We start from the raw sequence: 23,745 nt of genomic DNA on the forward strand, positions 1-23,745 counted from the left end.
CCCGCCCCTGGACTACATTTCCCAGGAGGCGGCGCGGCGAGCGAGAGCCCAAAAGCTCGCGCCCGCGGGGTGGTAACTGTGGCGCGTCCCGGGCTCTGGGATTCGGTCGGGTGTTTACCGCTCTACGGCAGGCGAGAGGACGCGGGGCTCCGCGCTGCGGCCGTAAGCCCCTCTAGGAGCTGAGTCGAGCGAGGCGGGCGGCGACCGGGCCGCGGCATGGCCGCGAACGTGAGTGTCTCCTGGTTCGCCGGCCACACCCCGGCCTCCCCGTCTCCCGGCCTTCTCTCCGCGCGGGCGCGCCGCGGCCCCCTGCCCGCTGACCCCCTCCCTCTCGCGCCCGTATCCGGGCCTTCCGGCTGCCGAGCTGTCTGTCCGTCTCTCCCAGCCCGGCCGGACTCCTTGGGGCGCGCGGCGGCGGGGACCGGGCCTCGGGACGTGTGGCTCCGGCTCCCCGCAGCTCCTCATTTTGTTCCCAGTTCTCGCCTGGGCCCTCGAATTTCTCCCATGTAAGGACCTTGAGGGCTGGACGGGGCCGCAGAGAAGGGGCCAGTCCATTGGGGCGGTGGCGAAGCCGATCCGCCCGGGCGGAGCTGTTCCGTGACGCACTGTCCGGGCGGGCGGTGAGCTCCCCGCCCCGGGGGGGTATGTAAACGCTGGCTGTGATGCTGCAAAGGGGCGTGGGCTAGTTTGGGAGCGGAGGAGTTAGGACGACGGGGAGAAGGGGGCATTTCCCTACGGCCGGGCCCTCGGCCTCCTAGCATGGATTTGGTTGCAGAGGCCCTGGCCGAAGGTGGTGCCCCTGGAACGGCTGCTGGCTGCTTCTTCCTGCAGCCAGCCTTATCTCAGGAATCTTTCTATTTAAGCCCAACATTCATTCAACAAACAGAGGGGCACCTCCTGCCAGGGTGCTGGGCATGGGAGTAGCTGGTGATTCACACTCTCCTTCTCTGTGAAAGTGTGTGTGGAGCCAGCTCACAGCCCTGCCAGCCCAGGCACTCCCTTCCTCCTTACTGCTGTGGTGGTGTCTAGCCACTCTCCCCTGGTCTGTTACTCGCTCTTTTCAGGCACCTCCTCTGTCCCCAAGCGTCCTCTCTGCCTCCCACACCCCCTGAGAAGCCAGGGCTTGTGTCTCCCACAGCCTGAATTAGAGTTGTCTGGGAGGCCGAGAAGCCTTACATGGTGCACCTAGAGGTGGTCCGTGAGACGCAGGGTCCGCTGCCGGGAGAGACCCAGGCTGTGGCAGGACACGGGCCTGCCCCCATACCGCCACCACCATGTCTTACAGATGGGGAACTTGCCCAGGGTCTCACAGCCAGCTTGGCAGGTCATGGGAGGGTGTGGGGCAGGTTTTGGAGTCAGGCTGACCTGGGGGAAATGCAGATTCTTCCTCAGTAGCTGTGTGACCATAATCTCTTGGGATTTTTGTTTCCTCATGGGAGCAGTTACTGTGAAGTTTAAGGGAGACTGTGCTTAGCATACTGTCTGGGGCATAGTAGGTACTGAATACATAAAAAAGAAAACAGTTTGTCTTCAGTCCTGGTGGGCAGAGACCTTGGATACATTGGGTCCTGACCTTTGCCAAGGAATGTAGATGAATTAGGGTTCCCTCTGCTGCCAAACCTTTGTTGATTCACCCAGCAGTGGGATGCACATTTACAGGGGCCACCAGACCCCGTGAAGAAGAAAGATCTGAAGCTGGTGGGGTGGAGCAGGGAGGCCACAGGATTATTAGTCACTGTAAAATCTGTCCATTGATGGAGTTACTGTTACCATCTCCACTTTATAAATGAGTAAACAGGATCAGAGAGGTAAAGCAGCTTACCCAGTGTTACACAGCAAGTGATTTTCAGGGCTTGTATGTCGACCCCCGTTCCCACCACTCACTGCTCATTGATTCGAAGCCTGGGGTAGGGGAGTGAGCAGGGAGGAAGTCTCCACGACCATCCGTGTTTACTGGGCATTTGGTCCAGAATGGGGGCTGGCTGTGTCATGCCACTCTGCACGCTCGCCAGCCTGAGGGGCACCTTCTTCTCTTAAGGCCATCTTTGAGCCCCTTATCTTGACATTGGCTCCTAGCTGTGTGCTGAGGGGAGGCCCAGGAGGAAGCCAGGCCTTCCAGCCATCGACTTGGGGACTGCACTGGCTGTAGCGGGACTGGCTTCTTTTCCTGTCTTGCCTGCCTGCCTGCAGCGAGCTCCCAAGGAGTAAGGAACGCAGTCCAGAGCAGAGTGGTAGGAGAGTGGCCTCCAGTCTGCCCAGATTTAAATTCTAAGTCCGTCTCTTAGAGGCTGTGTGATCTGGACTTGTGGTGTAACTGCTGAGCCTCTGTTTTCCCGTCTGCAAAATGGGGTTGTGATAGTGCCCACCTCCTTGGGCTTGTCCATGTCTGACCTGTGATAGACTGGAGTGTTTGCCATTGTCATCATGATGATGGTTGATGGTCACCTACCTGCCTGCAGCAGATTGCTCCACTGATGCTTCCAAATGGCCTGGAAAGTCAAGACCATTTCTGAACGCAGTGGACATCTGGGCCCTGGCAGGCCTGGGCTGGTGGCATTCAGCGACAGTCAGAGAACATGACACCAGCTTCGTTTAAGCAGAGACTGACTTGACTCTCCTCTGACTCCCCAGTGCCAGGATGGGCTAGCTTACCCTGCGTGCTCATCTGGGAACCGCTTACATCTTTGTGGCTTTTGTCATCTCAACCCAGCCCAGCCTTGGTATCAGTGATAGAGAAAACTGACTGCACTCCTACCAGCCCGCACCGGCATGGGGCTCCCTGTGCCCTGGGCACTGAGCATCCAATAATTATGTCCTCTGGCTCTTACCACAACCCTATGTACTGGATTATTATCCCCATTTTACCCATGAGGAAGTGCCGGGCACAGAGGGGTTAAATCGCTTGCCCAAGGTCTCATAGCTGCTGTGTAGCACAGCCTGCATTCAAACCCAGCCTTCTGGCTCCAGAGTCCTGCTTTGGATGATGACACTCTGGGTCAGCAGCGGACACGCTAAACTGTGCTTTGTTATCGGCTGGGCAAAGCCTGACCCACTGACTCTGGAGTTTACAGCCTACCATGACCCACCTAGAGCTGCCTAGCTGCCCTCCTCTCCTCCCCATGCCCTCCACAACCCAGCCAGAGCAGAGAGGCCACTGTTCCCCCTGCTGGGGATGCCCTCACCCCAGGGTCCGCATCTGAGAGCCCACTCAAAATGCCCCCTTCTTCAGGGGGCCTGCATTGACCCTCCCAGCTGGAAGGGATCACTCCTTTAACACTGGATCTGCCCCTCTCACCAGGCACTCAGCAAGGTCTGGCACTGTTTGTCGCCCTGACTCAGTGGCCCTAAAGCCTCTCACCCCTACATTCTCACCCCTGTGAGGCCTGGCACTGCCCTAAGGAAACTCAGCAACTATTCGTTGAACTGAATTAGAAATATATCTCTAACAACCTGTTTGTAAAACAATTTGCTAGTTTCTTAAAAAACATGCATCTTCCTTATGATCCATCAGTACCACTCCTAGGTATGTACCTAATGCCCAGGGGAAATGAAAACACATGTTTCCATGAAGACTCTGACAAAAATTCAATTACCAGTCAAGAAGAAAAAAAGTTAATTCTATTTGAGCCAAGGATTATAACCCAGGAGATAGACTCTCAGAAGCTCTGAGAGCTGTTCCACATGTTAGAAGTCAAAGGCACACACCGCAATGAGAAGCCCATGCACCTCAACGAAGAGTAGCCCCCACTCACCGCAACTAGAGAAAGCCCGCACATAGCAATGAAGACCCAACGCAGCCAAAAAAAAAAAAAAAAGTCAACCTCCTCCCAAGGCTGTGTATACTGACTCAAGTCTCAACTGCCATCCCCAGTCCACCCCACTCCCCACCCCCGTCATTGTATCCCATTATCCTGTAGTATGTTCTTCGTTGCACTTATCATTATATGAATGTATCTGACATATTTAAAAAAAAAAGTCAAAGGCACAGTCATGTACGTTTTCAAATCAAAGGATCGAACATCAAAGTGACATGCTGATATTTTATATGAAGTTCATCAAAGACACATTGTCCAGTAGGCACGTACAAAGGAGCACTAAATCACCATGACTGCCCGCAGAGCTGGGAAAGAACGCTCTTCTTTTAAGAAGTTGCACTGCTAGCATCAGAAGAAAGGAAAAAAAATAATCTTTACAGTCGAGCAGGCGCTCCTGTCTTTGAGAACGTCTGGTCAGTGTAATGCAGATGCAGACTGCACGTTAGGGAGGGAGAGAAGAGGCCCAAATGCACACAGAGAGAATTTTATGTTTACATTTTCATGTCCTGCCTTAAAATATAAATCTCATGTCATTATTTTCCCCCTTTTGATCATTAATCTTTTGGTAGCATACATTAGGTGATCAAATATTTGGTCCCTCGATGGGCTTGGTGGTTACTTACCTGCCCTGCATCCTGTCCCTTGATGACAGATCTTAATAGCCTGGTTCTTTCTTTCGTTTTAGGGGGTTAGGCTAGTAAACTGCTTGGCAAGGACTGATGGTCAATTGTCCAATAGGACTTATGCCAGTTTTACCCTGCACATGCGTTGTGCATACCTATTTTATATAGAACTACAGATGTGATCAATAGTGTCAAGTCGTTAGACATCGTTATTTTAGTTGGAGTTTTCTTTTTTTTTTTTTTTTGACTGCGTTGGGTTTTCGTTGCTGCGCGCAGGCTTTCTCTAGTTGCGGCGAGCGGGGGCTACTCTTCGTTGCGGTGGGCGGGCTTCACATTGTGGTGGCTTCTCGTTGCGGAGCACGGGCTCTAGGCATGCGGGCTTCGGGAGTTGCAGCACGTGGGCTCAGTAGTTGTGGCACCTGGGCCCTAGAGCGCAGGCTCAGCAGTTGTGGCGCATGGGCTTAGTTGCTCCATGGCATGTGGGATCTTCCCAGACCAGGGATTGAACCTGTGTCCCCTGCATTGGCAGGTGGATTCTCAACCACTGCGCCACCAGGGAAGTCCCTGGAATTTTGAATATACAAGAGGCACAGAGATTATTACTCTGTAAATGAAATCAATAAAGCCAACGACAATAACAAAGTCACAAGCAGAGCTTTAAGCCATGAATCCACAGAGTTGAGCCATTTCTCTGAGATTTCACCTGGACTAGGAAGGGGATCCTTCAGTACGGAAATTGTACTTGGTGTGTGAGCTGTTAAATGAGTTGTATTAGAGGACTCATCCTGTATGGAAATGCAACATTTAGCCTGGGTTATAGCACAAGCTTCTCCTTGCAGGGTGGTGTTAAAAATCAAGAGCTATTCGATTTTGCAACATCACTTTCCCATCGTAGAAACTTCAGAATTGAGTAAATTAATCCTTTAGAGTAAACAAACATAGAGGTGTATGCTGATGGGGAAACATTTTATAGATTATACGTTTTCTAAGGCAGCACTGTTATCTAATACTACATGGGCTAAGGAACTTAGGGATGTCTGTTGGGCTGCAATGCTGCTTTCAGTCTCTTTGGATGTTTGACCAATGGTGCCTGATAGATTTCTGAGTGTATCTCTGTTTACATATATTCCTGCCCTAGGACTCAAGATTCCCAAAAGACTTTCCACCTGATATCTTGATATCCTGCTAACATGGATCTCTTGACTCTGTCATGGAGAGAGAAAGGAGGTTCATCTGCCTCATTGTAGAGACAGTGGGGTAACATAATGCCCAACAAACATAAGCCTTTTACCTGCCAGCTGTTAAGACATTTATGTGCCCATCCTTGGGTAGGTGTGTCAATTCCAATACCATATAAGAAGATAAAACCTGGGGATGCAAGTGTTCCCTCCCAGAGAGCTCTCATGAATAGCCACATCGATTGGAAGTTTTGCTAACACGGTATTAAACCATGGTCATTCTTGCAGGCTTTCCAAAAGCTGTCTGTATGGTATTTGAGATGGGGGAGTTGCGGGCACAAGTTCCTTGTGTTTTTCTCTTCAAGACATTTGTAAGTTAAGTAAGAGATGGAGCTCGGGGCGGGGGTGGCTGGGGTGTGGGTACTAGCGTAAGTTGTGTCTGCTCCCTAAGGACTGAGGGTAGTGTAGTGTCAGACAAGGCATGGACACATTAGTACATTAGAAAATTTGGACCTGAAAGGTTGGGCCAGAGGGAGGTTGATCTAAGTAAGTGGTAACATTGGGAACATCTGAAAAGTCAATGACAGGAGTTATGAGGGCCTGTGTCGGCCTTGTATTGTCTGAAGAGTTGGATGACATATCCAACGATCGGTTAAATTTGCCTCCAGTAGCTATACTTTGCAACAGCTGTACTACGGAATTTTCCTTCCATCTTAAACACTGGGGCAAAAGCACAGCTAGAAGTAAAACAGTAACTGTCAATTTTGACAGACAGACATTTGGTAAATAGTACAATTGAACTGGTAGGATGGGTCTTGTAGGCCTGGTCTGGACTCTTGGGTCAGCTGTCTGCTGCTGTTGTCCCCTTATCCTAGCTTGGTGGTGCTCGTCTTAGTTGAAGCAGGGTGTTAGAAACGGGTCGAAGTCCATTTAGGTGGAGGGGCCTTTTTAAAATGAGAGACATGAATCCATGAATTAATGTCTTTCGGTTTGGCTGAGCATGGATTAGTTAACAATAACGAGAAAGGTTCTTTCCCTTGTGGCTGGAAAGAATCATTTATTCGATGTCCTTTCCAATAAACAAAATCACTAGGTTATAATCCATGATCTGTAGGGTTTTCTGGGAGCTTGCTGTAAAAAGAGTTTGTTACCGATTGTTTTCTAAGTGCCTCGGTGAGACCCTGACAATAATGTAATGTTTCCCTTGAACCACCGTGAAGGCAAGTTTCCAAGAATACTGTTTTCCCCAGAAACCGTTTTCTCAGGCACACAGTGAGTTAAAGGGGGTGCATGCTGGAGTGATGGCCGTTGTGCTCCAGACACTAGGTGGGTTTTTTTCAGTCAGGTCTAAACCATATTTCTGTGCTGGGGTCAGAATTCCCCTTTTTGTGGCCATATTTGTTTCTCTTCTTTAGTGGCAATTTCTTGAGCCTGTAGAAGGAAATCTTTTACTGGGTTAGCAGGGTTAACAGAGCAGTGGCCATTCTGGAGGCTGGATAGGATGAGTGTTTAAAGCTGCCTCATGGACGGGAGCATCAGTGAGCTGATTTCCTGTAGTTTCCATACCGTCGGATTTGGAATGCCTGGCGTAGGTGAAAACTGAAAATTATTGAAAATTACGGTTTCAATAATTGCTAACCGTTTTGGCAGTCGTATAACAACAACTCTGCAACCTGTTTTCCATTTTTTTATTAGGTTGTCCTGAAGAGCTTAAAAACCTCATTGTTTCCATAACATTCCAAAGTCATGTGCACTCCAGAGGCATGGTGACTGTCCGTATAAATATGTGTTACCTGGTCTTTAGCTAGAGTTAAGGCAATTAATTCAGCTTGTGCTGACTTTATTCCTGGTAAGTAAAAGTTTTCAATTATGTCTACTGTGGGCGTTATTGCATATCCAGCTCAGTCATGTCCGTGCTCATCCCTTAAGTAGGACCATCTATAAATTAAATTAGATCAGCATTATATGGGCTTCCTGGAAGCAAGAAGATAATTGGTTAACAAAATGCAGTCATGGTTGTTTTCTTCCTGTGGTGCTGGAAGCAGAGTTGCAGGGTTAAGGTTATTACATGGAACCAAGGTAGCATAAAGCAACGCTACTTCATAGGAAGCTAGCTGGCTTATAGAATAGTGCTGAGGGTGGTGAGAGTTTAGAAGAAACTCACCCAAGTGTGGGACATAAATAGTTAAAGGAGACCCCATTACTGTTTCTTCAGTGGCTTTGTGTGAGAGCCGTGGCTGAAATAGCCCTCATACAAGGAGGAGGTCCTTTTGCTACCGAGTCTAATTTAATTTCGGAGCATAACAGCAAGTCATCTACAAACATTTTTGTAAAAGCATCAGTTATTGTGTAGGCATAACTGTGTATAAATGACAAAAGACTTAAAAGCATGGTTAAAGACCTGATTACAGTGTAGTTATCAAGGAAATTTGGCTATTTCTGTGGCATACAACATTTTAAGATACTGTAAATCATGACTGACAACATACCAGGACATTTCAAATTTTAGGAACTTCATATAATTTCTAGAATATTTATAGTAATATATTTAGCCATATAATATAACCTAACAAGATTTATCATTACTCATTTGACAATGTTTCCCATGTAATTCAACATACCAAATGAGCCTAATTAGTTTAAATATTTCTCTTTGAGCTGCTTAGGGGCCTTCTGAAGCTTCCCAAAGTTAGCTGGAGGCCAAAAGAACTTCATTTAGAATTTGATTTGAGGAAGTTTGTGAACGATATCAAGAGGTTTTAAATGTTTGGCTAAGTAGAATCATAAGTCACTGTGAAACAATATTTATTCACTTAACCAAAGTGATAATAAAAGATTTCAAAAGCAAATACAGAAAGTTACAGCAGATTACTTAAGAGGTAAAGAAACTTTACAGTCTGTTATCAAAAGCAGATCAATATTTCAAGAAAACTTTGTCCTCTTAACAGAAAAAAAACCTCTAGTTTTCACCATTTCATCTTTAATATTAAATTTCATTCATTTAATTAAATTCAATCTGATCTTAGTAAGTCCTGGCCATGCATAAAACTCTTTTCTCAGGGTTCCCTTTTTAAAATTAATTTTTAGAAATGTATGCCACTTTATAGTTCAGCCTTCCAACAAAGCACAGAATATATTTACTAATAGTCTCAAACATATTTAATCTCTCTGTAATAAGAGATCAAAGTAGGTAAACATAGACTTCTTTAGCAATTAATGTTTCAGTATTTCTTATTAAGAAAATGATCTAGACATTCAGTGAATCGCATCATTTGACTTAATTTAGCAGAACGCTAAAGTTTCAAGTCACCAAAAATCTGGAGAAACTGTTTTTAGGTAGACATACCATAAAACAAAATTATTCTTAAAGAGTTCACCCCAAAACTTATTTATTACTTATGAAAATATTATCATACCAAGTTAATTTTCTTGTTGACAAATTTTATAACAGAGATAACATGAGCTTATTAACTTTCAGTAAACCTAGGTACAGTTAAAGTATTACACTTAACGTTTGACTCTAAAGACATGTCTGTATTAATTAAACCATCAATTCTGACTCATTTTCATTCATTAAAGATTAAGCCTAGATTATGTGATCCTTTAAAAATTCGGGCTAGTTTAATTACATTTAGAAATATTTGATTTGTATGCATTTACTTTTAAGTCAGTTAAGTAAACCTCTTTTACCAATTAATATTGATAATACCATTTGGAGTTAGAGACGGATCATACATACATGCAGACATGCACATATCCAGCCAGACTCGGACAGAAGCCTCCTGGTTTTCCTGCTTGAGTTTCACAATGGCTTCCTCTTTGCACACACTGCGCTGCCCCCCCTCCGTTTTTTTCCCAGTTTTAGAGTCTGTTAAGCCAAGGTTGTAGACTCAGGCGATGTGGGCAGTGTTTACATTTCAGGGACATAAAGAGTTGTAACTCCAGGCTTTCTCCTAGGAATACTTTTGTTCTCTCAGGGTCAGAATTTTTAAAAGATGTTTTATCAAGCCAGCTTTCTCTACAGTGTTGGAATGTCAGAAGAGCTCCATCCTGGCCATTTAAGAGTTAGGATAAGTGTTTGCAAAAGCATCGGTTTCTTGGGCTTCCCTGGTGGCGCAGTGGTTGAGAGTCCGCCTGCCGATGCAGGGGACACGGGTTCGTGCCCCGGTCTGGGAAGATCCCACATGCCGCAGAGAGGCTGGGCCCGTGAGCCATGGCCGCTGAGCCTGTGCGTCCAGAGCCTGTGCTCTGCAACGGGAGAGGCCACAACAGTGAGAGGCCCGCGTACCGCAAAAAAAAAAAAAAAAAAAAAAAGCATCGGTTTCTTCATGAAGCCAGCCAGAGTGGCTGCCCATCTGGGGGCTATCCAGCCTTTGAGCACGGTTTCCCATTATTAATTTGGCAGCCCAATTCAGATAGTATCTGAACAACTTTCTGAGGGCGGTGTGATGGATCGAATGTGTGTCTGTCTCCCTAAGGGCTTCCCCTTGGGTCAGCTTGACTCTCACGCGTCTTGGCTTCTCCCTCCGACAGTCTAAAACCACCGTGGATGCTCAGAGCGCAGGGTGATCAGCCTTTATGATGCGCACCTGGCGAGCAGAACTTACTCAGTGGTTGTGGTGGGACTTCCTGTGCGACCAATGCACGTTAAGAGACTTGATCCTCAGACACTTCCCCCAGGTTCTCAGTCGCCTGAGAACGGCTCGTGGCTGGAAGGAGCAAGTGTCCCTTTACTTCGGAGCTGAGCATGCTCAGTCTCTCATTTCACTAGCAGTTTGTTCAGACCGTATATACATAATCTTTCCAATATAAGTCAATTTTTAAAAGAGACCAGTGAACCCCGTTCACTCCACAGCTCCTCCGAGGTCCCTGCCTAGGAGATGTTCCAGTACCCCCTTAGGACTCTAAGTCCCAAGAAAAACAGCTCAAGTAAAACTCAGGATGTCATTTAAAGCAGTGCTGTCCAGGTACCAGGAGAACCCACCAAAGTGCCTGAGGAATACGGAGCAGTGGGGCTCCAAGGGTCTGTGCTGGCACCAAGCACCCGTTTGGGGTGGACTCCAGGTGTCCTCTGCTGTCTGTCTCTGATATCCCGCCACCTACGCCAAGCAAATGTCCATGAAAATTCAACTAACAATCCAGTGACAAAGAAAAAAGGGCATTTTATTTGAGCCAAACAGGATTATGACCCAGGGCTTCTGAGACCCAGACTCTCAGAAGCTCTGAGAACTGTTTCGCCTGCTGGAGGTCGAAGGCATAGTCATGTACATTTTTGGGACAAAGGATCGTAAATGAAGATGACATACTGATCTACATAAAGTTCACCAAAGATACATAGTCCAAGTAGGTACGTGTACAAAGCGAGCAGCAAGTCATCATGACCCCCTGCAGGGCTGGGAAAGAACACTGTTGTTTTAAGAAGTTACATTGCTAGCATCAGAAGAACAGGAAAAAAAATGGGCTTTATAGTCGAGCAGGCGCTCCTGTATTTGAGAAGGTCTGGTCAGTGTAATGCAGATGCAGACTGCATGTTAGGGAGGGAGAGAAGAGGCCCAAATGGACACAGAATTTTATGTTTAAATTTTCGTGTCCTGCCTTAAAATATAAATGTTATTTCACCAACTTGTACATGAGTGTTCACAGAAGCGTTGTTGATAATAGCTAGGAACTGGAAACAACCAAGGTGTCCATCTACTGGTGAGTGAATCAATAGAAGCGATATGCTCGTGGGTGCAATACTACGTGGCCGTAAAAAGAAACAAACTACTGATACCGTGACATAGATGACCCTCAAAAGCGTTACGCTGAGTCCAAGAATCTGGACAGAAGGAGTTGATGCTGTGTGGTGATTCCATTCATACCAGGTTCTAGAAGAGGCAAAACGAATCCGTAGTGATACGGATTCAAATCGTTGTTACCTCTGGGCGGTGGGGAGAGGGAGTATTGTCAGGAAAGGGGCACAAGGAGCTTTCTGGGTGATAGACGTGTTCTGTGTCCTGACACATGGGGTATGCACTTGTCAAAACCAAACACTTGGTCTGTGCATTTTTAACATATAGAATTAAAACTCAATAAAAACTGAGTATAAATAGGACTTCCTGGTGGCCCAGTGGTTAAGAATCCACCTGCCAATGCAGGGGACACGGGTTCGAGCCCTGGTCCAGGAAGATCCCATATGCCGTGGGGCAACTAAGTCCGTGCGCCACAACTGATGAGCCTGCGCTCTACAGCCCACAAGCCACAACTACTGAGCCCACGGGCCACAACTGCTGAAGCCCGCGCACCTAGAGCCCATGCTCCACAACAAGAGAAGCCACTGCATTGAGAAGCCCGCGCAGCACAACGAAGAGTAGCCCCCACTCGCCGCAACTAGAGAAAGCCCGCGCGCAGCAATGAAGACCCAACGCAGCCAAAAAAAAGTATAAATAAATAGCGAAATTCAATTTATTTTTTGAAAACCAATTTTCTTTTTTTTTTTTTTTTTTATGTCTTTTTTCAGTATTCCAGTATGAGTAACAGGAAAGAACATGTCAAAATTACAACCAAGTCCCAGCCAGGCTTCCTGGAGCGGCTGAGCGAGACCTCGGGTGGAATGTTTGTGGGGCTCATGACCTTCCTGCTCTCCTTCTACTTAATTTTTACCAATGAGGTACGATGTTCGGGGTCCCTCTGTGCAGAATGAGGGTCTCTGCAGTATCAGGGAGCAAAGGCTGTGAATTCGGAGGCTGGATATGGTAATAAGGGTCTAGATTTTATGGGAGTGGGAGCTGAATTAATCAGAGTCCTTTCTTTTGTGACCCACCTCACAACTGATGTAAGCAGGAGGGGGAATGGCTCTGTTCACACACCTGCAGTCCTGGGTAGTATCAGTTTCAGGCATGGTTGCATCCAGGCGTTCATGCTGGGTCACTAGGAATCTCCATTTCTCCGTCTCTTGCCCATTTTTCTCTGTTGTGGACGTTTCTTTGGCAGGCTCTTCCTTTGTGGTGGCAAAGGTGGCCCCATAACTCCAGGGTTACATCCAAGCAGCTCAGCAACCCCAGGGAAAAGAGGAGCCATCTCTTTCTAAATCAGTTTAGCAAAAGTCGCAGGGCGATCCCTCAGTGGCCTCAGTCCTCTCTCTGAACTGCTGCCTGTGGCCAGTGGACACAGGATGTGATTGCCGAGGCCTGGGTCACATGGTTTGAACAGGCGTGGGATCGCCCCAAGTGAAGCAGGAGGGGAGGGGCAGAGAAGGCAGAGGAAAATGGGGGAGGGGTGCAGGGACGAAGAAGCAGCAGCTCTTTCTGGCATGGGTGGTGCTGAGATGGGTGCTGGGTGGCCTTCCTGGGAGAGTGCACGTCCTGGGTTCCTCTTGCCCAGGGCAGAGGGCACAGCTGTGTCCAGTGGTTGAAATCCTCACTCCCCGCTATGCACAGGGCCGCACAGTGAAGGTGGCGACCTTGCTGGCTGAGGGACTCTCGCTGGTGGTGACCCCTGACAGCATCCACAGTGTGGCTCCGGAGAATGAGGGGAGGCTGGTGCACATCCCCGGGGCCCTGCGGACGTCCAAGGTAGGCTTGATGGTGGTTGCTGACCCGGGGAGGCCGGGACACATCACAGGATATTGTCTGATGGAGACAGGGACACTTAGTGTGACTCCTGCTGTATCTCTCAGCAGCTGTGTGGACCCATCCTTCCTGAGTCTCAGTGTCTTCCTCTGTCAAATGGGGAGAATAATTGTAACAGACCAGGGGCTGGTTCTGAAGGTTGGGCGGGATACAGTAGCTACCCTCCCGGCACAGCCTCTGGCCCGAGGCAAGAGCCTCACAAAGAGGCGCTTTAACAGTGATGATGGGTTTGTGTGTCTGGTGCCAGGTCTTCTGTCTGAACACCCGACACACTGCTGTGTGGGCACCGCGCCCTTGGGCCGAGCAGCCTGAGCTGTGCGCGCGGCTCGTGTCACAGGCTTGCAGGTTCAGTACTCGGGACGGGCAGCTTCCCTCGTCTCCCCATGCGAGCAGCCGCGGAGTTCTCTGTGCTCTTCTGCCCTCTGGACCTGTTTCTCCTCCAGCCCAGCTTCGCCTGAGCCGGGCATTCTTGTCCTTTATTTTTCTTGTTTGTTTCATTCTATCTGAAGCTCTTGTCTGATCCAAACTACGGGGTCCACCTCCCAGCTGTGAAGCTGCGGCGGCACGTGGAGATGTACCAATGGGTGGAAACCGAGGAGTCCAGGTGAGGGGCCGGCGGGTGAAGACTTGGCTGGGGCTGAAGGAGGCGCGGGGATTAGGGTGACGTGCAGGTGGCGCTCACTTTGACACTTCTGAAATTTAAAGTATAAAATCTTCCTATCAGAGAAATGTCAAATTATCCCCCAATTACTGGCTGATGGTCTTGTGTGGAGGCGGCAGGAATCTCCTGCAGAGGGGCTCGGAGGAGAAAGCGGGCTTGGTTGGCTCTCTTCCGGGGAAGTCGTCTGGGGCTGCCCCAGCTCAGGCTCAGATGGAGCTGTGCCAGGTTGTGTCCCATCTTCTCTTCCATGGTGTGCGGGGCGGCGGGGGGTGGGGGGGCGTGCTCCTGGGTCATGTGCTATCAGATCTAACGGGAGCCCCAGGCAGGCTCTCATCGACCACACGTACTAAGAGTGAGGGTGGAGAGGGGACTCGGGGAGCCCAGGTGGCTCAGTCTGGGGCAGGGCAGCCTCAGGGTCCTCCACAGGGCTGTCGCAGAGCAGAGGGTGCAGGCAGATAGCTGAGCCCACAGGGCAGGGCTGGGACACAAGCCAGGGGAGGCCGGTTTCAGCTCAGGATGAGAAAGCTCTTTTCTCTAGTGAGCGCCTTTGAGGTCTGGAGCTGGCTGTTTGCCAGGGAGCACCCTGTTTCTGGGCTGGTGTGGACCAAGCCTGCTCCATCTGGGGAGTCTGACCTGGGAGCCCCGAGGTTGCTTCCAGCCGGAGATGCTTAGAGACGGGGATGCCTCAGGAGTGATGGGCTGACTCTGGTGCTGCCTGTGCTTTCTCTGCAGGGAGTACACCGAGGACGGGCAGGTGAAGACAGAGAGGAGATACTCCTACAGTGAGTACCCGGCCCCGGGCCTGCGGGCAGACAGGGCACCTCCCTGCACACCTGTGGTCTCTGTCCTCACCAAGCATCAGGCTCCCTGGGTGCTGGTCCTCAGAGCCCTGCTCTCCCATCCATCCAGTGAGGCTCCAGTAGCCGCCCCTTTGGCTCCCGAGTGGTCGCAGGCTTGGATAAGAGGACGTGGGGCCAGTGGGCCTCAAACCTGAGGTTTACTGTGGTTTCTGCATTGTTCCCTCTACCTGAAACAGACACTGAATGGAGGTCAGAAATCGTCAACAGCAGAAACTTTGACCGAGAGATTGGCCACAAAAACCCCAGGTGAGAGCTGGGTCCCCAGGCCTGAGCGTAGCCTTGTCAGCCATTAGCAGGTGCCCAGCCTCAGCTTCCTCATCTGAGTAATGGAATTGAGTTGCTTCTCTGTCTCGTGAGCTGATGAAAATGTGAGACAGGTTTCCGAGGCCAGGTCCTGTGCTGGGCACCAGGAACAGAGGCGAGACCTGATACCCCTGGCCCCAGGCAACCTCCCCTCAAACAGGTCACGGGTGTAAGGCTGGACTGAGTGCCTGGAGGGGTCGTCAGCGGTTGGCGTGGGTGGGAGGACAGTCAGCAGGGGCTTTCAGGAGGCAGCAGTGTTTGACCCGGCCCTGCGGGGGTTCCGGCAGAGGAAGGTTAGCTCAGGGGCAGGGATGGGGGTGGCGAGACAGGCGTGACGCTGGGCTGGGCCAGGGAGGGCCTTGAACGTGCACAGTGGGGTTTGGGTGCTAGCCGGGCTGGAAAGGGTCAGGAGGGTGTGAAGTCCGTGGAAGGGCCATCTGAAGGCGGGGGGCAGTATGGGACACGCTGGCAGGGGTCCAGGCAAGAGAGTAGGAAGCTCTGGGGGGCAGGAGGCCGGAGGAGGCTGCTCCTCCCGGGCAGAGGCTGAGGCAGGGGAGTGAAGACCAGACTGTGGGGCTGGGCTGGACGTGCAGGAGCCCTCTGGGTTGGGACCCTGCCCAGCACAACCCACAGGGACCCAAGCAGCGCCTGCCCAGCGTCCTCCTTCACCAGCAGCTCCCCCTGTCCCACAGTGCGATGGCCGTGGAGTCATTCACCGCGACAGCCCCCTTCGTCCAAATCGGCAGGTTTTTCCTCTCGGCGGGTGAGTCTCAGGCCCCTTTAGATGAGCCAGCATCGACCCGGGGCCCTGCACTTCCACCTGGCCGCCTCCCAGGAGCCGGGGCCCTAGCACTCAGCCCTCAGATGCTTAAAGGGATCCCCTGCTGTCCAGGGCATGGGGTCAGCCAGCGCTTTTCCAGCATCATACTTTGGGCCGAGGCCAGAGGGCAGGTGTGTCCCCAGGAGGTGGGGAACCATGTAGAAGCCCTCCTGAAACCCATACCAGGGAGCAGCTGCCAGGTGCTGCGTCCTTATTGGGCTGACCTGGCAGAGCTGAGAGCCCTTCCTTGGCAGCCCTGGAGCCGGCAGTGCAGACAAGGCCCCAGGACTCCACTTCTGAGCCCCACTGTCACCCAGCCATGTGTCCGGGGGTGTCCGGTTCATCACAGCCCCGAAGGGACTCTAAAGAGAGGCTTGCAAGGGACAGGGTGGCACCACTGGCCGCAGAAACTCCTGGGGCTCTGTCCCTGGGTCTCAGTCCCTGGGCCTGACCCAGGAAGGAGGGAGAGAAGACACTTAGGTGGCAGATAGCCAGGGGGATGGGGGAGAGACTGCGTGAGCCAGGGCCTGGCTTGTCTGCTCTCTGCTCTGGCGCTCAGCTGGTGCCAGCCATGCCAGCCAGCCCCAGCCTCGTGCTGTTGCTGCAGCAGGGAAGCCAGGCCTGGGCACAGATGACCAGACCCAAGGTGGAGTGGCTGCCAGGCTAAGGCCCTTGCAGAGCTGTGGTCACTCTGATGGGGAGGAGGGGACAGGGAAGGCTTCCTGGAGGAGCTGAAGACTAAAGGGGGCTGGCATTGTGGAAGGATGGAGCCAGAGGAGGGACTCCGGGTGGGAGACAGCGTGGGTGGACGCCCCGGGTGTGTGCGGTCCCCAGGGGGCGAGCCAGGAGGTGGCCGCATGGCTGGGCTTGTGAGGGTGCTTGGAAAGGCCGTCAGGCTGAGGGTTTGCAGCCAGGAGCTGCAGTGGCCTCAGGACTGTTTCTAACTGCTCGCTTCTCTCAGGCCTCATCGACAAAGTGGACAACTTTAAGCCACTGAGCCTGTCCAAGCTGGAGGACCCACACGTGGACATCATTCGCCGGGGGGACTATTTCTACCACAGTGAAAACCCCAAGTACCCCGAGGTACCCAGCGGGCTTGGGCGCTCAGATGGCAGAGGTCAGGGCCCCAGAGTCCCGCACCCGACAGCGCACGGGACTCAGAGCCCAGCATCAGACTCTGGTCCGGTTCTGGTGAATCACAGCTACACTCGGCCAGTGAAATTGGAGGGGAGAGGCTTTCCGGGTGCTGGGGCCACCGGGGCAAGGGCGGAGGTCATGGGAGTGGGGCACGCCATGGGCCCAGCTGACGGCTCCCGCCTCCCTCACTTGCTTCTCTTCCACCCCAGGTCGGAGACCTGCGCGTCTCGTTTTCCTACGCAGGGCTGAGCGGCAATGACCCCGACCTGGGCCCAGCTCACGTGGTAATCAGCTCCCCGGGCTGACTCGGGGGCCTTCCTGGGCGCAGACGCTGGGGCCCAAGCAAAGGCTATGGGCGCCCCCACCCCACCCCGTGTGCACACGTGCCCTGTGCACATCCATGGGCCCCAGGCTGAGGGCACGGTGCTGGGGGTCTCGCAGCTGGGCCCAATGCGGTTCTTCCAATCACGTGCAGCCCCTCTGCCACCAGCCCCGGCTTCTGCTCTGTAGAGACTCGGTCCTGCGTTCCTGACCCCGTCACCCCAGCCCCAGCCCCTGCTCAGCCCTGACACACGCTTCTGCCCGGGGTCCTCCCTGGAGCTTCGGATGGAGCGGCAAAGCGGGAGCCGCTGTCCCCCGGGCCGACGTGGAGGCAGAGGCTCGGGGTGGCGTGGGTGTCCCCGCTTGCTGCCTCGTTGGCACACGGTGAGGAGGGGAGCTGGGCCCGCAGGTGGTGGCCCCGCAGCTCTAAGCCTGAATTCTCTGACCAGGTCACCGTGATTGCCCGGCAGCGGGGTGACCAGCTGGTTCCGTACTCCACCAAGTCCGGGGACACCTTGCTGCTTCTGCACCACGGGGACATCTCAGCGGAGGTGAGTGGCCACTGTGCACCTGTGCCCTGCCCTCCAGTGGCGTGTCACACACTGCCACCACGGAGGCAGACCCAGGCCCCGAGGCGAGAGAAAGCTGTAGAGGGGTTAGGTCTCCCTGTGTGTGCAGCCCACGTCCCCGAAGCGGGGAGCAGTGGGCAGAGCCCCTGCAGCCTGGTGAGAGGGGCAGACGCTGAGCTCACAGACACGGAGACGGCAACCTCCTGTGGCAGCGGGCGGCAGGGCACGTTTTTGCTGAGTCCCAAGTGAAGAGAAGGGGCCAGTCAGTCGCGCTGGCAGGCCAGGGCCCTCCTTGTCGGGGCCAGGACGCCAGGTGGCCCTACCCAGGGAGGGACGGGCAGAGGCCCGTGAAGGCTGAGCGTGAGCTGGGGTGAAGGGGTTGAGCTGTGTGGCCCCAGGACCAGGCGAGTGAGGGCAGCGCCTCTGGAGAGACCAGGGCACCCACCCCATCCGTAAAACGGGGTCACGCCTCACCCAGGCCCCGAGGAGAAGGGGTGCAGAGATGTGCCGTTAGTTCAGGGCCTGCCTTAGAAGTTAGCCTCTCCTCTCCAGGCAGGAAATCCTTCTCTTCAGCAGAAAGCACGCTTGTTGACGAGCACAGCGTATCCATGGAGAGCTGTTCTGAACCTGCCCTCTCAACCCATAAGGGTTTGGGAGGTTAAGGTAGTGGGCAGGCGGCAGGGCTTAGCTGTGACCTTTTGACCCGCTTATTGGACCTTCAGCTGTCGTCCCCTCCCTTCGTCCCCTCCCTTCGGCCCCCAGTCCAGGCGGTGCTGGGCTGTGCCTTCTTCTTGAGCTTGGGACGAGGGTGTGGTCAGGCTGCGGCCCAGTAGCCAGTTACCAACCTCAAGGCAGGGCTGGCCCCTCCCAGCCTGGCGACTGTGAGTCACCCTTTCTCAGGCAGCTTTCAGGACCCCAGGGAGTTTCTAGAATTAGGAGGCCCAGCCCAGGCCTCTGTCCCGGGGCTCCAGCCTCCCGCAGGTGGGGCCCCGGTCTCAGAGCTGCCCCCCAGAGAGGAGTGCTGGGGCTCGTGGCTTGATGCCGCGTGGGGACAGATGACCCCCAGAAGGCGCTGCTGCGGCAGGAGGGTCAGGTTTATTTGGTGAGACGGTGGGCTGGCGGCTCTTGGAGGAGGCGGGCTGTGATCTGAGGGCCCAAACCTGCCTGCTCTGTGCTGCCAGGTGGGCAAGGCACGTAGGCCTGGGTGGTGCCCTTTCCTGCCTCTGGTCTGTCCAGAAACGCAGTGGCTCCTGGGTCAGCCCGGGCCCCTCGGCTCTGGCCCTGCCGACTGGGTAGGCTGGTGACCCCTCGGAGCTGAGACGTGACGGCCCTTCCCCGCTTGTCCTCCAGGAGGTGTTTCGTCGGGAACAGAAGAGCAACTCCATGAAGACGTGGGGCCTGCGGGCGGCCGGCTGGGTAGCCATGTTTGTGGGCCTCAACCTCATGACGCGGATCCTCTACACTCTGGGTATGTGGGGAGAGACAGGGCCTCCTTGGCCTCTCCCACCGCCGCTCTCCCTTCCAGCCTGGTGGGGTGCACTCAGCCCATCCTGTGCCCCCAAGGCTTTGGGACGAGAGAGCAGGGGAAGCAGGATGCGGGTCAGGATGCTTCCAGGGTAAGACCGGGTGGATGCGGACCCCCGAGGCTGTGGGTTTCCCCGCTCCGTCCACCCGCCCATCCCCTCAGCCCTTCACCCCTTCATCACACAACCGAATAGCCGTGTTGAGGAGGCTGGCCGGCCCGTGCCAGGCCTGAACAGAGCTCTGGATTCCTTTCCTGGCCTGGCTTCGGTTTCCTCACACCCAATTTGCAGAGTTCTGTGAAATGTTTGGCAAATAGGAAACACTCAGGAACTGTTATGCTTCACCCCCACCCCAAATCCTGGGCTAGACTTGGCACGGCCGCTGGCAAGTCTGGAGCGCAAGGGAGAGCGTGCTGGGCTGCCCATGGCCCAAGGTTGGCCCGCTTGAGCCCCAGAGCTGCCCGAGCGGCCCAGCCTGGCTCAGGAGGACCGAGTGCCCGGGGTGACTGAGTGCTGGGCCTTGGCCGCTCTCTGGGAGGATGGGGCTTCTTGGGGGATGCCCCGTCCAGTGAGATGGTTCTGTCCACCGTCTCTGGGCCCGGAAACCCGTCCCCTGCTTACCCTCTCCAGCTGGGGCGAGTCTGGCTGCAGTACACGCAGACTGTCAGATCATTTTACAGCTGGGAAAACTGAGGTGAAGGGAAAGGAAGGCTGCTTCCCTTGGACAGCTGAACTGTGCTCAGAAAGGCAACCGCATCTTGGGCACAATCGCTAAGTCCATCATCGCTGTGACCTTGGACAGGCTGTTTCCCTCTCAGAGCCCAGTTCCACCATCGTCAAGTTTGTCTCAGAGGGCCCTCCTTTGACTCTCCGACTGGTTCTCTCCACCCTGGAAGGCTGATCCTCCAGAGTCAGAACAGACATGAGAGCACAGAGGGACAGTGCAGGGGAGGGACTCGGGAAGCTGCAGCGCAGGGCGCCCGTTCACACCTCCACTCCTGTGATGAGCACTTTCCGAGTGCCTGCTGTGCGGAGGACGCTGCTCCGGGCCCTGGAGGCCACACAGCCAACAGTATGGACAAGGTTGCTGTCCTCTCTGGGCTTAGCGCAGAGACTAAGACCTGAGGTTCTGCACTCAGACAGTCTTTTTTTTTTTTTTTTTGGCTGCATTGGGTCTTCGTTGCTGTGCACAGGCTTTCTCTAGTTGCTGCAAGCAGGGCTACTCTTCACTGCAGTGCGCGGGCTTCTCATTGCTTCTCTTGTTGCAGAGCACAGGCTCTAGGTGCACAGGCTTCACGGTGCACAGGCTTCTGTGAGTTGTGGCTCACGGACTCTAGAGCGCAGGCTCAGTAGTTGTGGTGCACGGGCTTAGTTGCTCCACGGCATGTGGGATCTTCCCAGACCAGGGCTCGAACCCTTGTCCCCTGCATTGGCAGGCAGATTCTTAACCACTGCGCCACCAGGGAAGTCCCACTCAGACAGTCTTAAGTTTAAATCCTGGTTATGCCACCTCCTAGCTGTAAGTTTAACTCCCAGGCCTCAGTGATCTTGTGGGTGAACTGAGGTTAAGAGCAGTACCGGCCTATGCTGCGGAGCAACTAAGCCCGTGCGCCACAACTACTGAGCCTGCGCTCTAGAGCTCATGTGCCACAGCTGCTGAGCCTGCATGCCACAACTACTGAAGCCTGTGTGCCTAGAGCCCGTGCTCTGCAACAAGAGCAGCCACCGCAGTGAGAAGCCCGCAAAGCCTGTGCACTGCAACAAAGAGTAGCCCCCGCTCGCTGCAACTAGAGAAAGCCTGTGCGCAGCAACGAAGACCCAACGCAGCCAAAAATAAATAAATAAATTTAAAAAAAGAAATGTTTAAAAAAAAGAGCAGTACCGGCCTTACAGGGTGGGCGTGGTGTGGTGCGACGCATGGTCCCACGGTCAGTGCCCAAACGTGACGCGTGCTTGTGGGGGCCGAGTGGGGGCCCTGCCGTCGTGGCAGACACCCGGGCCGGCCGTGCAGACCCAGCGGCACCAGACCCCTGGCTCATGGGAACTGAGTGCAGATCCCCCCCCAGTGGATGATGGCTATGGAACGCCTGCCTGCAGAGGCCAGGAGGCCAAGGACGGGTAATTCCACAAGGGTTGACGGATCCGAGACTGTATCACGTTGGGTGGTAGACTGCAGGGTCCTCGAGGTGGGTGGCTCGGGCCCATTGAGTCCCCTCAGCCCCTCCATGGAGCTGGGTGCACAGGTAACTGGTAACGGCTTGGGTGACCAAACAGGCCCCTCCAGGAAGGGCTGAGGGGCCCAATAAGCCCCCCAGGGGGTTTGGCCCAGCCTGCTTTGTGAGGGGTGGCAGCCAGGTGCTCACCACCATCCCCGGAGAGTCTCTGTTCTGCCCTCAGCGCACGCGGTCTCAGAGCGTGACCACGCGCCCTCCCTGGGGCTGGGACGGGCTGCAGTCGGGAGCAGGGTTCCTCCTCGTGTGACCTCCCAGCTCCCTCAGGCCACATTACCCCCCACCACTTCCTCTTCCTCCCCACCTGGTCCAGAGACAGACAGGCTGCTGGATGGCGGGGCGGGGAGAACAGCAGAGCTCAGGGGCCTGGGAAGCCTCACTACCTCTCTCTTCCCCACAGTGGACTGGTTCCCCATCTTCCGAGACCTGGTCAACATTGGCCTGAAGGCCTTTGCCTTTTGCGTGGCCACCTCGCTGACCTTGCTGACCGTGGCCGCTGGCTGGCTCTTCTACCGGCCCCTGTGGTCGCTTGTCATCAGCTGCCTGGCCCTGGTGCCCATCATCATTGCTCGGACACGGGTACCGGCCAAAAAGCTGGAGTGAGCCGGGGCTCCGGCACCCACTGGACACTGCCTGTGCCTCGGGACCCAGGTCATCCCCTCCCCCAAACCCACGTCGGTCTTGGATTCCGCACGCGCCCCACTCGGGTGGCAGCCTTGGCAGTGTGCATGGGTGTCGGGTTGGCGTCCGTCAGTTAGCACTTCGCACCCCTTCTTGCCAGCGGGCAGCTTTGGTGGCAGGAGGCGGCTCCTGTCTGGCAGCGTGACACGCGCCCTCCTGCTTGTTTCCTTTCCTTCTCTTGGGGCCGTGCGGCCACTCGCGTGTTTCACTTAGCTGATGCCTGCCGCAGTGGTGACACTCGGACTTGGGGACGGTGTCAGGCTCCACCACAGCCACTGCCGTGCCCGCGTCCCAGGACAGGGTGGCAGGGGCGCCACAAACCCACTCTGTGCATGGAGCTTGATTCGGTACTTAAGAGAACCAGGGGGTGTGGTGATGAGGAAGGTGGACGTTTGCTGGGCTTTGCACGCATGTTACCATTTGGCAGAATCTTTGTGGCGTGTAGGACCCCCACAGGCCTGGTTGTTTCTTGCCACTTCATTTCTCTGCACATAGCTCCCCGACCTGCCCTAAGAGGGGGCGGTTTCAAGTCAGATCTAGAAAACAAACACCTCTGGAATGATTTACGTCTCAGACTGTTACAGAAAAATCCCCTTTCATCTGTCAGTTGAAGGTAGTTCAGAGCACAGGAAGTTCAGTGGGGCTGTTACTTACCTGGTTGAGAAAGTTACCTGTCGGTATGCTGGGTCCCTGAGCAGCTTTTCGAAGCTTCAGGTGCTTTGAAACCAGTGTTAGCAGAAGGCTCGTTTTCCCTCTGGGAGGAGATGGGGGTCTCTATCCGGGAGAGAAAGGCCTTTCCTTTCATCCTCTGGCATCAAAACCCAGATTTTCTTGAAGATGATTTTGAGTTTTTAGTCAGTTATCCTAAGTGGGCTCCTTCGTGGTGACACCCCACCCACCAACCAAAATCAGGCGTCAGAGGCTGCAGATTTGAAAGCTCTCTGGCCTGGCTCTGTTCATCACAGGTGTGCTTTTGACATTAGCATCTGGGCCTCAAGTGGCTGCTTCTGGGTGATTTATGTGTTCAGTGTCCACAGCTTTATTCCTAAATCAGATCTACCCATGCTTATTTAATTCACAGAGTTTAAGTTTCCCAACTACTCTCAACACCCTTTGAAAGATAAAGTATGTTGTAACACTGATGTCTTAAAAGACTTGTGTGTCCTTTATCTTTCAACTATTTGGAAATTGTTGTGTTTTGCTGGGAGTGGCTGCTTTAGTGGAATAAGTATTTGGTAGCTGAATAGGGCTTAGAACTTCTGAAACTCAAGAGCTAATAACCTCTCGTTGTCCTGGGGCATTTGTGGTATAAACTGAGATTTTTCATATTCAAAACAGCCAGCCCCAGCGATGAGTTATCTGGGTTTAAGGACTGAAATAGTGTTCACTGTTGCTTGTTAAATGAACAGTTTC

General features: G+C 53.4%; 1 protein-coding gene across 1 annotated transcript; it reads left to right on the top strand.

The window, feature by feature from the left end:
- Positions 1-90: 90 nt before the first annotated feature.
- On the top strand, positions 91-22,254 carry TMEM43 (transmembrane protein 43; the record flags this gene model as incomplete). Its single annotated transcript, XM_079712967.1, has 12 exons — positions 91-228; positions 12,116-12,265; positions 13,035-13,169; positions 13,736-13,830; positions 14,620-14,669; positions 14,924-14,993; positions 15,743-15,813; positions 16,832-16,953; positions 17,217-17,291; positions 17,778-17,879; positions 19,248-19,365; positions 22,052-22,254. Exons 1-12 carry the CDS (start codon positions 217-219, stop codon positions 22,252-22,254), a joined length of 1,203 nt encoding a protein of 400 aa, XP_079569093.1. The 5' UTR covers positions 91-216.
- Positions 22,255-23,745: the final 1,491 nt, after the last annotated feature.

Source organism: Hyperoodon ampullatus (genome assembly GCF_949752795.1).
Source record: "Hyperoodon ampullatus genome assembly, chromosome: 10".
NCBI classification, from domain to species: domain Eukaryota; kingdom Metazoa; phylum Chordata; class Mammalia; order Artiodactyla; family Ziphiidae; genus Hyperoodon; species Hyperoodon ampullatus.